We start from the raw sequence: 15,751 nt of genomic DNA on the forward strand, positions 1-15,751 counted from the left end.
CCACTGCCTTCAGCAGAGCCATTCCTGGAGCTCCTGTGTGAGACTGAAAGGAGATTAAGTGCCCAGCAGTGCTTCCCATTCCTCCTGTGTCTTGCACCTTTGTTAAGACCTTGCATTTCAAACCATTTTAGCCGGTGGGAGGCAAATCAAAGCTGTTAGGTTTTAGCTGGTGACAATGGTCCGGTGCTGTGTGGTGTGCCCAGCCCCTTGCCTTTGTGCAGCATTTGCTCAGCAGTGATTCTGGTCTTTATTTCATTTGCTTCTGCATCTGCATTTGTAACCGTTCTTTTTTCAAGTTAAGTTTCTGACTGGTGACTCATTAGGAGCAAATAGGCAAAAGGATATTGACTTTACAACTACTAATTTGGGGGTGCTAACAAGAAAATGTAAGAGCTCTATAGTCACCGGGTGAATTGTTCCTCCTGGGAAGACTGGAGGAGGGGAGGTAAAAAGCATTGCAAAGAAACTGCATTTTTGTTTCCAGCTACCAGCCTTGGTTGTTCTTTGCAACCATGAGGTTAGGTGAATGTTTGACGGTCACCATTGCTGTAACCTGCTTTGAGCTTTGCCAGGATTTTCTAGTGCTGGAACTATTAGGCCTGTGTGGGCACAAGAGGAAACTAAGATCCTAATTAGAAGATGCTAAATATGTTCACTCAGAAATGAGGTGCCCTTTATGCAGCTGGTGGAACAAACCCTTCTTCCTGCAGCATCTGTGAGTGCAGGGTGGTGGGTGAGTCAGGTGTGTGTTGCTGCCAGTGCTGGCATGCTGTGTACTGCACTCGGAATGGGAGTAAGAGGCATATAGTAGCTTTAATGTAACTGATATAGGTACTGACAGCAGTGCACATCAGCAGAGTGGGATGTCTATTAGGCCCACGTGAGTCAGTGTGGCTCTGTGGACCATGGCTGCAGGGACAACAGAGGCTCATGGTCATGGCCATGGGCAGCTCACTCCTGCTTGATGTCTGTTCTCTGTTTCGCTGGTGCTGGGGCCCAAGTCAGCTGCAGATGTGTCTGTCCCTCTCCAGCCACATCTCTGACACAGTGATGTGCATCCTTAGGTGTGCTTACAGCAAGACAAGGATGTTGGCTTTCTCAAGAAGAGCACCCTGTTTCAGGGGAGCTGGAGCACAGCTAAGGAGCAATGTCTCTATCCCTGATGATCCTGCCTGGGGCAGAGGGTTGAGCTGGATGACTTCTGGAGAGCCTTCCCAGCCTTCATTATTTTTTGATTAGATGAGCATCTTTCAAAACAAGTTGTCAGAACAGAACTGGCAGATAAAGTCATCAATGGTCTGTTGCTTTGAAGGCAGTGGTTCTCCTTTGGATGTGTTCAGTGGGACCCTTAGGAAGTGGCTCTTTGTGGTTCATCCCTCCTTTGTTGTCTTGTGGTTTTAAAGAATTTATATTATTTAAAAAAATCAGATGTAGGCAAAGTTTTCTATTCTACCGCTTTAGTCTTTCTGCTGTTTCCCTCATTTTGGGGTGACCAACTTACATCTGTAAAGACAATACCATCTGCAGAGGGGTATATAAACTGTAGTTTATCTTAAAAGGTGTGTGCTGTGGAGAGGAGAGGCACACTTTGTACGAGTGCAATAACCAGTTACCATCTCTACTCCTTTCTGGACACAAATCTGGTTTACAGTGTACTTTGAGTGGAAGGAAGGAGTCCCCAGTCCTGCTGTATCCAATATCAGGCTCCCTTTCACTGACTCTCTGAGCTGTGACTGCCGGCCTCACTCCTCCTTCTCCTCCTCGGTGCCTGACCTGTCTGCAGCCAATATCTGTCTCTCAGCAGGAGGAATCTGAGGAAATGCAGCAACTTCAGCTCCTGGGGCTAAATTGTTGTGTTTTGTAACAGCAGACTGTGTTGAACTAATTGACAACCAGCTTTAAACATACCCTGATCAAGCAAATACATTGATTTATTTTTTCCTCTCTAACCGAGTGTTAAGCAGCTTCCAGCTTGGTTTCCTCCCCAAGAAGTGGATAACTCATCTATTGTGTAGTAAAACTGATGGGCAGTTTTGACCTCTATACAATCCTTTCAGTATGTTGTGGGAGGAGGGAGTTTCTTATACTCGTATGAATGTTTGACCACTTAAAAAAGGCAAAACAACAAAAGCCCAACCCAAACCACACACAACAACAAAAGATGATCCATTTTCTCGGGATGTCTTTGAAAGAAGCTTAGTTTAGAGACAGACTAGAGAAAAAGGCTATTGATTTTGTTTGACCTCCAAACAGACTGCGGTCAGTATATTTTCCCTGTTGGAAGCAGCTCAGGGCTCTGAATTTCCATGTCAGTGTTTGTATTCTGAAGTGCATTGGAGCTTTTGCTGCTTCTTCAATAAATAGCAAGCTATAGGGGAAGGTAGTGCTGGTATATATGTTTTTCCCTCTGGATCTGCTCTTCCTTTTCTTTTTCTTTCCTGTATAATTCGGTCGTATTGCTGATTAAGCATTTACAAGTCATTTCCACAGAATGTCACACAGGTTAATGGCTTAAACTGAGACTACAAGCAACAGTTTTGTAATCCCTGTCTTGCTTTTTCCAGTGCTGAGCCCAGGTCCTTTCACAGCCTCTTGCCTGCACCCATTCCCATACCTGGCATGAGGAGAGGTAATACGCAGTAATAAACCCTCTAAAAGATACCATCCCCTCTTCTACCCTTATTATTCTCAGCCTTTACATAGAAAGCTTTCCTGATTTGCACTTCGTCTCTTGCAGTGAAACAGAATATTCTGTTTGGTGACTCCTGTAGTACTGGAAAAACTCTGCTCAGTACAGGTTTGCATAGTTTTGTAGATGTTCTTGTAAAATGGCTTATGACAATTGATGTGCCCTTTCTCTAGCAATTGCCTGTCAGAGAGTGGCTTCAAGGGATAGAAATACCTGTAGGATATGTTGATTGTTAGGTTTCTAAATGAACATGTCAGAGCTCCTTTGAGATGAGCAGTACCAGTTGGCATCTCTCCATGCTGAGGTGTTGACTGCATTATCTCCTCCGAATTTAACATAATGCTTCGCATTGGTTTGTACACTTCTGCTGCTTTATGGTGAATTCAACACAGCAACTTCGCTGCTGTTGGCACATCAGTGGGCAGCCTGATGCTGTAGGCAGAGGGTCGCTGATGTTGGATGCTGGTTGCTGAGCTCCCCTGTTGGCTTTGGCAGCATGAGCTTCATCTCTAACCTACATGGACAGGCGTTCCTTTTGGTTCTAATGTTAACTCACTCTTCAGAGAAAGGGTTGGTTTTATTGCCGCTGCCAGCCTTGTGTCTGCTTCTAGCCATGTTCTGGGTCAGGGTGGAGGCTGCTGGTACAGACGTGTGAGAGCCTGTGGCATATGAGGTCTGCTAACAATTATACAGCATCAGTTTCTAACTGAAGCGCTTAATTTCCGAGAGAGTAATAGCCCACTGCATCCCTAAAATATCATGAATAGTGGAAGATGTATTTGCACAGCCTGTGCCAAGTCAAGCTGAGGTTGCAGCTTGCGTTGCATGTGTAACTAGTGACTCCCTAGAGCAGGACTTTAAGGGTTCCCCAGAACCTCTTCTTGCCATCTTTAGCCCAAACTCCCTTCTCCCTAGATCTGAATGTTCAATTACATTAACCTTTTGCAAATGGCTCAGCAAACACCTCTGAGAGTGGTGACAAAGGGAGACCAGTAACTGTTAAACATCTGTGCAAACAAGAAGGCAAGGAGCTGATGGGGGGAGATGACGGACGTATCCCCACAGCTGGAGCTGCTGGAGGTGGGTCCCATGGGTGCTGCCTCCCTGGCTGCCCAGCCATGCTGGCTGCTCACCTCTAACCTGGGTACTGGTGCAGCCAATTATCCCTTGACTCCAGTTCCCAGGGCCTGCGTGGCGAGTGGTGACCCCTGTTCACACGGGGCCATTGGGCAGAATAAGGCAATGCAGGGGTCCTGCCGTGCTGTCTGGGATGACACAGCCCTGGCAGTATTCAAGGCCAGGTTGGACACAGGGGCTTGGAGCAACCTGCTCTAGTGGAAGGTGTCCCTGCCCATGGCAGGGGGTTGGAACTGGAGGAGCTTTAAGGTCTCTTCCAACTCAAACCATTCTGTGATACAGCAATAAAATTCATCAACCTCCTGCTTGTCTCAGGAATAAGTAGTCACAGGCTTGCAGCCTGAGCATAGACTGGTTTGTTTAGGTATTATTCCCTCAAGGTCATAGTGAAGCTTTGTTAATTAATAAGCAGAAGTTTTGCCAGAGCCTTGAGTGGCAGGTGATCTATCAGTAAAACATGTAATTGGAAACACAAGGAAAACATCAATGCTGTATGTTATCCTATTGCAATGGCTCCTATAGGTGGTCTCCAGTATGCTGTGGTGGTGGATCAGGAATATGAGAGTTTCTTGTTAATGATCTAAATCAAAAACTAAGCGCGCATAGAGAAGCAACAATGTTCTTGTGTTTTAAGTGCCTATAATCTGTTTCTAAGAGCTGGGCACTAAAATATCCCTTTGATTCTCAAAGGTAATTGTACCTCTTAATTAGCTGAAGAAAAAAACCTACCAGCCTGAGATCTTGCTATATAAATTGTAATTAACCCCTTGGCACTGGAAGTTGAGATTTCCTGCCCCCAAGCACAAATGCAAAACGCATTAGCAGCACTTAACGTCAGGCACTCTCGCCCACCGCAGCCGAGGGGTCAGCTTGCTACCCCATAAATAGTGCCGCGCTCCCGAGTCCAGGAGGAAAATGGCAGGCAAGTCGCGGAAACCCGAGGGAAAGCACTAAATACGCCATTTGAGGATGTTTGACCTGCTTTTTTGTCAGAGCTGCGAATGCCCCAGCAGGAAGGACAACACAGAAAAATGAAACACCAGGCCTCAGTGGGGAGATGGGAGCAAGGAGAGGGATGCTTCCCGGTGAGCGCCTTTGTTACCGGCATGGCTGGTTGCCTTGCCGGGAGAATGGCTCTCGGAGCTCCCGCCTCACACACCTCCAGCGAAAATAATTGTCTGGTGCCAGACACAGTTGGCTGTGCCTGTTGTATGCAGAGCGCCGGCCACCCACTGCTGTCATTCACTAGCATCCTGCTTTTTTGTCTCCTTTTCATCCGGGCCTGTTGGGGGATGAGCTTTAACTCTTCACACCACAGGTGGACCTGCAGTGGGACACTGGGGAGCTGGGGGCTCGCCTGAGCCTGCCTGTGCAAAGGATCTCTGCTCATTTCATCACCTCAGTGGAGGGCTGGGCCTGATGGGCACTAGGATTTAGGGAAAACCATCTGCTTTCCCCACCAGGAGCTTGCACAGAAGCTCCTTAGTTCAAGTTAAGCAGGTTCATTTGCTCCTTTGGTGCCCTGGATGAAGAAGTGACCCTCTTATGCCACCGGTCAGTGCCAGAGTGGCTGCAGCTCTATACTGGGCTCTTGCAGATAAGGTGGTGTTTGCCAAAGGCTGTCTCTTGCCCCATGTGCTGTGTGGTGTGTCCTCAGGCTCCTTCATGCAGTGAGGGGTGTCGTTGGCAGTGGCAGCTCCTCCTGCAGCAGCAGCAATGGCCAATTGAGATGGGATGATGGCAGTAGGCATGGGGTAACTTGGCCATGGGCAGGAACACCTTCCACTAGAGCAGGTTGCTCCAAGCCCCTGTGTCCAACCTGGCCTTGAACACTGCCAGGGACGGGGCAGCCACAGCTTCTCTGGGCACCCTGTGCCAGTGTCCTAGCAGGAGGAGGGATGTACTCATCGGTGTGGGGTAGTGAGTACTGAAAGGAGGGCTTGTGCCTTGGGTGTTATCTTTTGTCTATGTGTCTGTAGGTTTCTGAATTGAATTACATGCTGGTTATAGAGCTGTTTGAAGAGCCCTCCAAGATGAACATGCTCTGTTTGTCCGTGTTGAGACAGGTATAGGCTGGACACCAGCAGCAGTGGTGTCACCTGTAAGTGTCCCCAGGGCCACCCCCTCCAGTGTGGGAAGAGGAGAGGAGGATGCTCTGGTGCAGGGAGGAGAAAAAAGGGATGAAAAACTGGATTGGAAACCTGGGGCTGAGTCTGAGCTTTATAGGTGACCTGGGTCCCTACATAAACTAGAACTGGGATAAGTAACAATAATACAACACAGATTTTACACCGCCAGTGCTGATTCTTTAAACCCAGAATACCCCAAAATAAGCCCAAATAATACCTCAAAACTAGACATACTGCCTCTTTCTTTGCTGCTCTTGGTTATAACACCTCAAATGAGGACTGGCTTAGTTCTGTACTTGATTTACGTTTTATAGAAAGATTTAAAATGGGATCTCCTTTTCTTAATCCAAACGCTTATGGTTTGAATGCAGAGTTGTATTTGAGATTTTTAAAGTACCTTTATTAAAACATAAAACTAATTTTATAGTTCTGACAGGTCTTATTTAAGTACCTAGTGCCAGATGCCTTTTGTCCCAAATGACTCTAGGGAAAAAAAGCCCCCAACTTTTAAAACTTCTTATGCAATTAAAATGCAATAAAAAGCAAGTAAATAATCTCACTTATGGGGTGGTGGTGTAATAGTTTAAGAAAAGCCCTGTGATTAATGTTAATGTGATATCTGACTTTTTGTTGTTATTTCTGTTGCTGCTGCTCTGAGAATAGTTGGAAGAATTGTGCTGTGTCTGTTAGGGAGAGACCTTTTCAAAGGGACTGATGCAGAGGATTCTGCAACAGGGTGCTTCACCCAAGGAATTTGCTTTGCAGTTGGTTCCAGAGGATGTTTGTCCCCAAAAAAGCTCAGTTCTTGTCCACCTCTTTTCAAGCCACACCCCAAAATGGTCATACTCTTATCCAAGAATGACAATTTTCTGTATTTCATTTAATAATACATTATCTTTTATTTTGCAAAAGTGAGCTTCAACAGCACAAGCATTAAAAAGTCAGATATCTTTGAAATTGTGCTTGTCTCATTTGTAAGAGCAAACCCTGTTTAGAATCTTAAAATATAGATGCATTTTCCCAGTGTGCCAGAATACTTTTTTTCTGGTAGGTTGTGCTGCTGCCTCTGCTCCTCTGGGTTCCAGAGCCACAAGAATCCCATCAAAAATACTGGAGCATCCCGCAACTTTATTTTCAGCATATTATGTTAGTTACTGGAAGAAGGGAATGTTACAATAAGCCCCTTGCTCATATTCCTATCCACAAAATTAATTTTCATAATTTCAACTCTTAATGGCACAGAATAAGAAATCTTCTTGGTGGAACGTGCCATCTTTGTATATAAGGAGTGGCTGATAATCTAAATTCAACTAGCACTGCAAATGCTTTGCACATTTCTTCTGATTAGCCCTGTTTTGAAGCACTCACAAATACAACAGTGGAACCTGGATGGGATTAACTTTTGGAGTATATGAAACCATCATGGTGTTGGCATGTGGGAGAGATTTATGTGTTTGGGACCCTTGGTAAGAGGATATGGTGGTGGTAACATCATACTTACTTCATTGCTGGGGATGAGTAGCCAACCACCGGGTTGCCCAAGAGAGGTGGATGAGTGCTTCAGAGTAAATGTGGTCTGTCCTATGCTTCTCGCCTCAAATGAAGCGGCTTTGGGGAAGCAAGAGTATGTAGGATTCTAATAGTTGTCATTCTCTGCTTACTGTTATTTTTGTGTACATCAGTATTTTTATTGGGTTCAGCTGAGACTGGGAACACGAGAGTCAAAATAACTTGAGCAGGGTTTGTTCTTGTGGTAATCCTAACCCTCTGCAGGACAAGGGAAGCTTCATGTTACTTCCAGACCCAAGAGACTCCAGTGCTTTGGATGAGTTTCAGCTGGGCGCTCAGGGCCAGGTCCTGAAGTCCTTGTCTGTTGGGCTTGACTGTGTCAGTAGGAGTTTATTCAAATGAGAATGATCAAAGACATGAGGGTTTGGCCCTTTATTTTTCATTTTAGGTGCTTCTTCAAGCATAACAGAGCTTCTGAACTTTTTTTGAGGCTCATCCTTCACTAATTCCAGACTTGGAGCCTGGCAGCTTGTCAAGCAGTTTTCCTGCCTCTGTAGAAATACTGTCCACTTGAGCTGTGTTTGGAGGCTGCAAGACACCCTGGTGAGATAGAGGAATTTCTGTGCTAACATTTTAAACGTTTCTCTTTCCAGGCCTTCTTAGTCATTGCGAGTTTGCAGGTGGCAAAGTTCAGGGCAGAAGTTGTTCACTGCTGCTCCCTGCCCGGGCGTTTTTAAAGCATACAACCTATTGCCTCCAGTTTTACTGAATCTTGTCTAAATAAGCTTATTCACCATCATTGAAGCAACTGCCAAAATATTTTTAGTGTATCTCATGGTGAATTATGTATAAAACATCTGCAAGAGGCCAAGTCTGATTCCCCACTGCTTAATCCTGTTTTCTTAGATCTACGAATGGGTGCAAATGGCTCCGTGTCAGAATGACAGTGTTTTACATTCATTTTTCATGTGGGTAAATGATGACCAGCCTCTGGGTAATCTTGGGCTGGTAATATGGGACTGATAATGTCCCTGTTGTCTTCAGGTATTTTTTATTTTTCATAGAATCACGGATGCAGGGATTTATTACATTTGTGTTTAGGTTGGGCAAAATCTCTAGGACTTACCTTGGTATTTATTCTGGTCTTACGTCAGCTAACCTATCAAACAATTTTTATATCTTACATCAGCTAAACTATTTTTAAAGCAATTTTTATATGCATGGACTGATAAAAGACCTCAAATTAGCAAATTTTCATTTAAGCTTCTCCCAAGATGTGGTGAATAGTTAGTTTATAGGGACTGTGTCTGGAAGCTTTGTCATCCTTTAGGAACCTGGGCAGTCCTCTCCAGGTTTCTTGTAGCCCCTTTAGGCACTGGGAGCAGATCCTTAAGGAGCCTTCTCTTCTCCAGCTGACCCAGCCCAGCTCTCTCAGCCTGGCTCTAGAGCAGAGCTGCTCCAGCCCTCGCAGCATCTCCATGGCCTCCTCTGGCCTCGCTCCAGCAGCTCCACATCCCTCTTGTGCTGTTCCCCAGAGCTGGATCAGGGCTGCAGGGGGGGTCTCCCCAGAGCACAGCAGAGGGGGGGAATCCCCTCCCTCAGCTGCTGCTCACGCTCTTGGGGTGCGCCCAGCACACGGGAGGGTTCTGGGCTCAAGCGCACACTGAAGCTGGGTCATGGGGAGCTTCTCATCGACCAGCACCCCCAAGTCCTCCTCAGGGTGTAATGGTGTGGCACATTTGAATAGCAGAGGTTTCACTAGTGTGCAAGTGATATTTTATTACTCTAATATCCTGGTCTGTGCACCCTGTGAGGTTAACTGCTGCAGCAGCATGTCATGCTTGCACATCCGTCCTGGGCTGGGTGCTCAGGCTGGCATGGTTGGCACCAGCATGGACATTTCCACATCTCAGCCTCATGTCATGTAGACATGCCCAGTGAGTGCTGCGGGGATAGCTCAGCATCCTGGAAATGGGACAGGACACCTTCTTGGTGTTAGATGGTGGTTTGCAGATGGGAGAGCCTGAAAGCATCTTCCAGAGACTGAAGCTCTTATCAGGTAGTGCAGAGGTGAAACCCAGAGAAGGGTGTTCCTCAGAGGGGAACATTAGCCCTTGTTTCTCTGTTGAAAGTGCTGTGATCCCACACTTTTCTCCATCACATCAGTGTATGTGATCCATGGGGTGATTGCAAGTAGTCAGGGCAAGGAGACAGCTCTGCACAGGGCTGGTGGGGGAGGGAGCTTATGACTCTGTGTCCAAAGCTGTGTTCCCAGCGTGTCCAGCCATGCAGCCGGTGGCAGAGGCTGGACCCTAAAGCCAAGTAGGGGTCTTTATCAGCACTCAAGAGACTTCTGATGTGTGTGAAGTCCTTTGTGTGAAGGTATTTGAAGGATCAGGTTGCTGTAGTGTAAGTGCCTTTGAGGTCTTTGCTGCATTATAGATTTTCTTCTGTTGTCTCCCATGCAAAACCTGTCTGGTTCCTGAGAGCTACTAAGACTGTTACATGGGTGACAGGTTGTCTTTGCAGTCATTCCTTTGTTCACTCAGAGCCCTCAGTCCTGTTCCCTTTCCCAACCCAAAATCTGGCAAGAAGTACCATGGGACTCGGCACTCGGTGTTGATGCTCTGAGGAGCTCATGCACTCTAAATGATGCCTTTTCCCTTACTGCATCAGCTGACTGAGCAAAAGATATGATGTTTAATAGAAAATCTCATTTAGGGAAATAGCACTGCGGGGTAAGACCAGGTGTGCTGCTCCCTGTGCTGTCCCCCTGCTTGAGCAAAGTGGTGCCTTTAAAAAGCAAATACCTGGAGCCTGGATCTTGGAGCTGCTCTTACTCCTCCTCTCGACCATCCCTTTTAATAATTTGACATACATATCCTATGCTCGCTGAAGACAGACTCGATGAGCTAATTGCAGTGGTATGTGGGTCAGAGCTCTGCCCTCCTGAGCACCAGCCTTACTGATTCCAGTGGTTACTCCTGATTTGCACCTGAATAATTGAGAAGGCAATTGGGTTGTATGGGTTATAACTGTCTAAAATGATACCGTTTGGAGGAATATACAAGTGTGCAAACAGAACCAGAGAATGCAGCCTACATTCCCTCACTCGTTCATAGCCTGTGGGCTTTATTAGACTCTCCAGACTTTACCTAATTTTGGCATTACTCCCTTGTCATTACATCATGAATGGGAAGTGGAGACAAGGTCATTCTCTCCTATGTTGTGATCATGTAAGGACTCACATGGTTTTGGTAGGGGGTAGGCTGTGTTTGAACAGATTTCAACTATTTTAAGCACCCTTGGCCATGCTGGGGTTTACACTGGAAGATTTAGTCTTACCAGAGAGTAAATTTTACTTTCCCATCAGATGCAATATATGCTGTGAGCTATGGAAATGCACTTGTCTGGGTTCATAGCACCACAGTAACTAAACTTGAAAGCCTCTTTCCATCACAGGCGCTGTGGTCTCAGCCTCAGCGTACCTGTACATCCTCTCTCTTCATTAATTGGAAATGGTTTTAAGTGCTGAGAGTGGCTTCCCCAGCTTTGTAATTGCATCAGACAAAAAGTGCACAAAAGCAACAAAATCTTGGTCTCCCCTAAGCACCCTTTCCTCAGGAAGTCTGTTTTCTCTGGCCTGCTTCAAGATGCCAGTGGGCAGCATAAGCGGCTGCAATTTCTTTCTCTCTGTGGTTCATTTTGTAGGATTTTTACCTGCAAAAGGAGTAAAAAAAATGAATGGTGGATAGACTCAAAGTATCCAGTCCTTCTGCACCTTCCTTGTTTTCCACTTTATCTCTTACTTATCTGAAACTAGCTGGTGCTAAGGATTTTGTGATAAGTACATGTAAACCTTACACTTCTTAGGTGCCCTCTTTCTCTTTTCTTTCCCTGTGCTTTTCTGGCTCCTGTCCTCCCACTCCCAGGATATATTTGAAAGATAATTTGGCATATTTTCTGCCACCCTCATATATCTCCCTGACTTCATGTTTTCTTAGCTGGAAGATAGCTTTTCAACATATATATGTAATCCTTTTCACCTAGACTTGTGAGGAATTCCAGTCTTCTCCAGTGGGAGTTTTCAGGAAGGTTTAGATTAAATGGGCCAATAAGGCAAAAGCATGTAGCAGAGGACCTCACCGTCTAAAGACACCTTTTCTCTTTTGCTCTTTCTTTCCCTCCTTGGAAAATATATCAGAATATCTAGCTGTCAAAGAATTTAAACAATAATACCTGATCTGAAGGCTGGAGTGCAGGGCTTTTGAAAATAAAGATTGTAATCTCTCTATGATGTATCCAGGGACTAATGGAGTTGGGAGTCAGGTGTCTGGAGCAGCAGACTGCTGTGGGGACACTGCTCTGGCTTGGTGGGACCTATTTTACCTGAGTGCTCAATGGAAATTCCCTTTGATTTTCCCAATTGCTTTTGTTGTGGCTGTAGAATATTGTAGAGACCAGACATCAAGCCAAGTTAATGTGTACTTAACTCCTTTCGGTGATGACTGAGCTTTTCTCTTACCATGTGTGAGTGGGGTGGGAGACCTCAGCAGCCCCTTCTGCTGGGTCAGCCTCCATTCCCCAGGAACTCCTGTGCCAGTGTTCAGGGCTGGGCTTCATCCCTGCTGCTTTTATCTGACTAGATGTGTTGTCTGAGGTCCGGCTGCTGTAAAAAGGAGAAGTCAGCTGCAAGAGGTACCTTAGACTGGAAGCCAACTGGATTATGAGCTCAACCCTAAAGCCACACTGATCTATCTTGTAGGAAATGAGGTCGAAGATCCCTAGAAATAAGAACACATTCCCAGCATCTTCAGACTCAGATTTTTCAGAAATGTCTACCTATGGGTGCCCTTAGCCTGCAGTTCGGCAACCTGGCTCCCAGGAGGGAGTGTCAGCTGAACCTCCTTCCTCTGCTCCCCACTCCTAGGCATTGAGCGCAGGACGATTCCTGGGGCTCACAAGCCCCTGTCAGGGTGCTGGGGGATGTATTTCCTGGGGTGGGCATCACACTGTATGCTGGCCCATCCACTGCTGTTCATTAGCCCAGGAGAGAGCTCAGTGCCGGTGTAACCTCTGCAGCTCGCAGGAAAGGTGACTTCCATTTAGTTTTAAATTATGACATTACTTTTATTAGCTCTTTAAACTTTATTTAAATTCTTTATTTAAAAAAAGGGGGAGGAAGGTATCATATTTTAATTAGTAGCAGTGCCAAAGGAGACCTAGATTAATTATTTGAAATTACTCCATCCAGATGGTTTTAATTTTCACAGCAGGGAACTGGCATCTTTTTAAGGTGATATTTTTCAAATTAAAATCAGCTTGGATATTACTCACACTGGTTGCAGAGCGAGGGGATTTGTCCGTCTGAGTGCAGGCTGCCATGGGGACCTGCCTTGGAGAGATGCAGACTGTCCATCACAGCTCAAGGTTCTCATGTTGGAGTGTTTTGTCAGTGTTAGCTCCTGCTTTGGCTGGCCACAACCTGTGTCTAACGTGCAGCATTATTCTCAGCAGCTTTAGTCACAGCACTGAGACTGGAATGGACAGGGAATGCCTTGCAGTCTAGTGGGGAACTTGTCGTGTCCTGTTCTTGCTTGTACGAGGTGTGGAGCCCTCACTTGACCCATTTGGTGGGTGGCCCTGAGTCCGTTTGCTGTCTGGCTGGATTCAACGCTGTAGATCTGTGGCTGACTCCTTGGTGCTGTGGGTGGTGGCTGTGGTTCTTGGGCCTATCTCTGGGACCTCTTCCCCTGCGTTCAGGCTGCTGCTCTTTGCTCTTGGTCCTCTGAGGTTGACCATTGCTCTTGATGGCTCTTTGCTCGCATGTGGGGAAGACCTTTCACAGTCACCTCTTTAAAGATTGTCAAGGCCAAGTTGGACACAGGGGCTTTGGGCAACCTGGTCTAGTGGAAGGTGTCCCTGCGTGTGGCAGGGGTTTGGAGTTAGATGATCTTTGAGATGCCTTCCAACCCAAAACATTCTAGGATTCTATGCCTTTGGCTGTTCCCTTGTCTGTTAATGCTGTGTTGCATCTCAGCAGCCTCACAGGACTTCTTGGAGCAGTGGACATTCACCAAGTTATATACCAATATTGGTCAGTCTTCCCTTGAAGACCAGTCTTTGACCCTGTGCCATCCTTCCCCATCCTGGCTTGGCTCATTTGATATCCCTAAGATGATGGGCTATTTCTGGTTCAGATGGCTCTTCCTCACTTAAGTGCTTGCTGGTTCGATTCCACCTTGGCAGGTGTTGAGAGAAAAGCCTGCAGCACCCAGTTGTCACTTGCAAGCTGCTTTCCATCACAGTCACCCCAAAAATATGGTGCAATTCTGAAAGACTTAGACAAATTTCCATATTTATGCTTGATTGCAAGTAATATTCTGCCATAATACAGGCATTATCCCACCTGCTGTCACAAATAAGTTATTCTTTAAATATATCCCCTGTGATAACAGGTTTAACAAATACAGATAAATAAATGTAAGCAGCTAGTAACTGGAAAACCCTGAACTTGTGTATATGGCTGAGCTGCAAAGGGAAAGCTGTGTTTAGTGCCCTTGTGAGTTAAAGGTTTGTGATATTTGCACTGCTGCAGAAGCCAAAAGCTGACTTTACAAGTGGGAAAAATATTAATGTGTTTAAATGAAACAAACTCCTATTTCTTTCTATCCCTATGATAAATCCTTACAGTGAACATATTTGCTCTTAAAGTTTGAAATATGATTGCCGAAGAAGAACATGACTTTTTGCAGCACAGATCAAACATTCTCCAGAGTTTGGCAAAGGCCGTGTTTCTATGGTACAGCTCAGGTCTTGCAAGTGTGAGTATTTCCAGAGCAGGACCGTGGATTTGCACTTGCTGACACTTACACATTCTTGCATTGTGTTTTGACCATGTCTCCTTTCTCCGCCTTCATATCAGAGGTGGGTCTGAACCAAAATGTCCAGTCTGCCTGTTCCTTCCTCTCCAGAGAAATTCCTGGAATCTGAACCTTGAGCATGACTGGAATTTATGTTTAGATCAGAAACAGAATAAAACGCTGAATGTGGCCGTGTCTAGGTTTTTGAGATGATGATGGCACTGTACATACACATCTGGGTGGCAGCTTGGCACCTCTGCAAATACAGTTGTGTCAGGGCAGGTGGTTTATGAAGATGAAGCAGAGATCTGTCCTCTACCATGGCTCCTATCAATGCTGCAAACCAGCTCTGGCCTCAATAAACATGCAGAGGAACTATGAGATTGGTGATTTTTCTCCTAGCTAGAGAAGGAGTCATGGACCGGGTCTGCCAGAAATCAATTGATGACCTCCAGGGAATGTAACTAGACACACAGAGGATGTTTGCAGGGTAGTGTTCATCAGCACCAAGCAGCAACAAATTTGTCCCCTGCTAGCTGTTGTGGTGATCTTCAGGAGATCACTGTGGTGTGTTGCACCATGAGTGTGTGGCTGAACCACTTCTGTGCAGTGTTTGAGGGCTGCTGGCTGCGGGGAAAGTATTTTTATTCTTGTCATGCTAACCTTTTTTCTTCATGAGAATAAAATCCATTTCTTACCCTCTGAAAACCCTCCTGTAATGTGAAGAGAATGTTAGCATTGAGCTTTGTATTGCTGATGGGGAGGTGGGGTTGGTGTGAATAGATGGAGCACACACGTGTATGTGCATACTCTGTGCTAAACTGGCATTAAACCTGGAGCATCCACATGGGTCAGTGGAGATATGCTGGATCTGCATGTCTGCCCAAGTCGGGAGCACAGCCCTGGGTGGTTCCTTGGATTGGTCCCTTGCAGAGCATCCCAGTGTGGTATGGTTCAGGTGGAGGTAGTGGGACAATGTGCTGATGAGCTTTTCATGCTCTGACTTAATGGGACCACATTGGTAAATGCTTTTTTTTTCTCTTCTTCCTTTACAAGCCCAGCTTCTAGTGGAAACAGACACTTTTGGCAGTCAAGTCCGGATCAAAGGGAAGGAGACAGATTTCTACCTTTGCATGAACAGGAAAGGCAAGCTAGTGGGGAAGGTAAGTGTTTCCTATTAATTCATTTGTAACATGAGTGTTACCTTTAGCAGCCTCCTCAAGGCTGTAATAATGTGTTGGAGCTTTGCCTGTCAGCCTCAAATGAAAAGCAGGATGGAAGGGATGTGGGGTTTGGGAGGCAGCCCATGCCCTTCCCCAGCCTCCCTCTATAACATCAAGCTCTGCAGCCAGTCCTGGGATTCCCTGATGATGCTTTGGATATTGATGGGTTTGTGCTTTCCTGTTGTGTTGACGTGAGATGTC

General features: G+C 45.9%; 1 protein-coding gene across 1 annotated transcript in view; it reads left to right on the forward strand.

Moving 5' to 3' along the window:
• LOC104404962 (fibroblast growth factor 18) overlaps nt 1-15,490 on the forward strand; it is a gene marked incomplete at its 3' end in the record, with an annotated part of 25,339 nt that extends 9,849 nt beyond the window's left edge. The window contains exon 2 of the mRNA XM_010013523.1: nt 15,384-15,490. Coding sequence (XP_010011825.1) covers nt 15,384-15,490 — 107 coding nt within the window. The remainder of the gene's footprint in view (nt 1-15,383) is intronic.
• Between the last annotated feature and the right edge of the window lie 261 nt (nt 15,491-15,751).

This window comes from Nestor notabilis, unplaced genomic scaffold, assembly GCF_000696875.1.
Source record: "Nestor notabilis isolate BGI_N333 unplaced genomic scaffold, ASM69687v1 scaffold26734, whole genome shotgun sequence".
NCBI classification, from domain to species: domain Eukaryota; kingdom Metazoa; phylum Chordata; class Aves; order Psittaciformes; family Psittacidae; genus Nestor; species Nestor notabilis.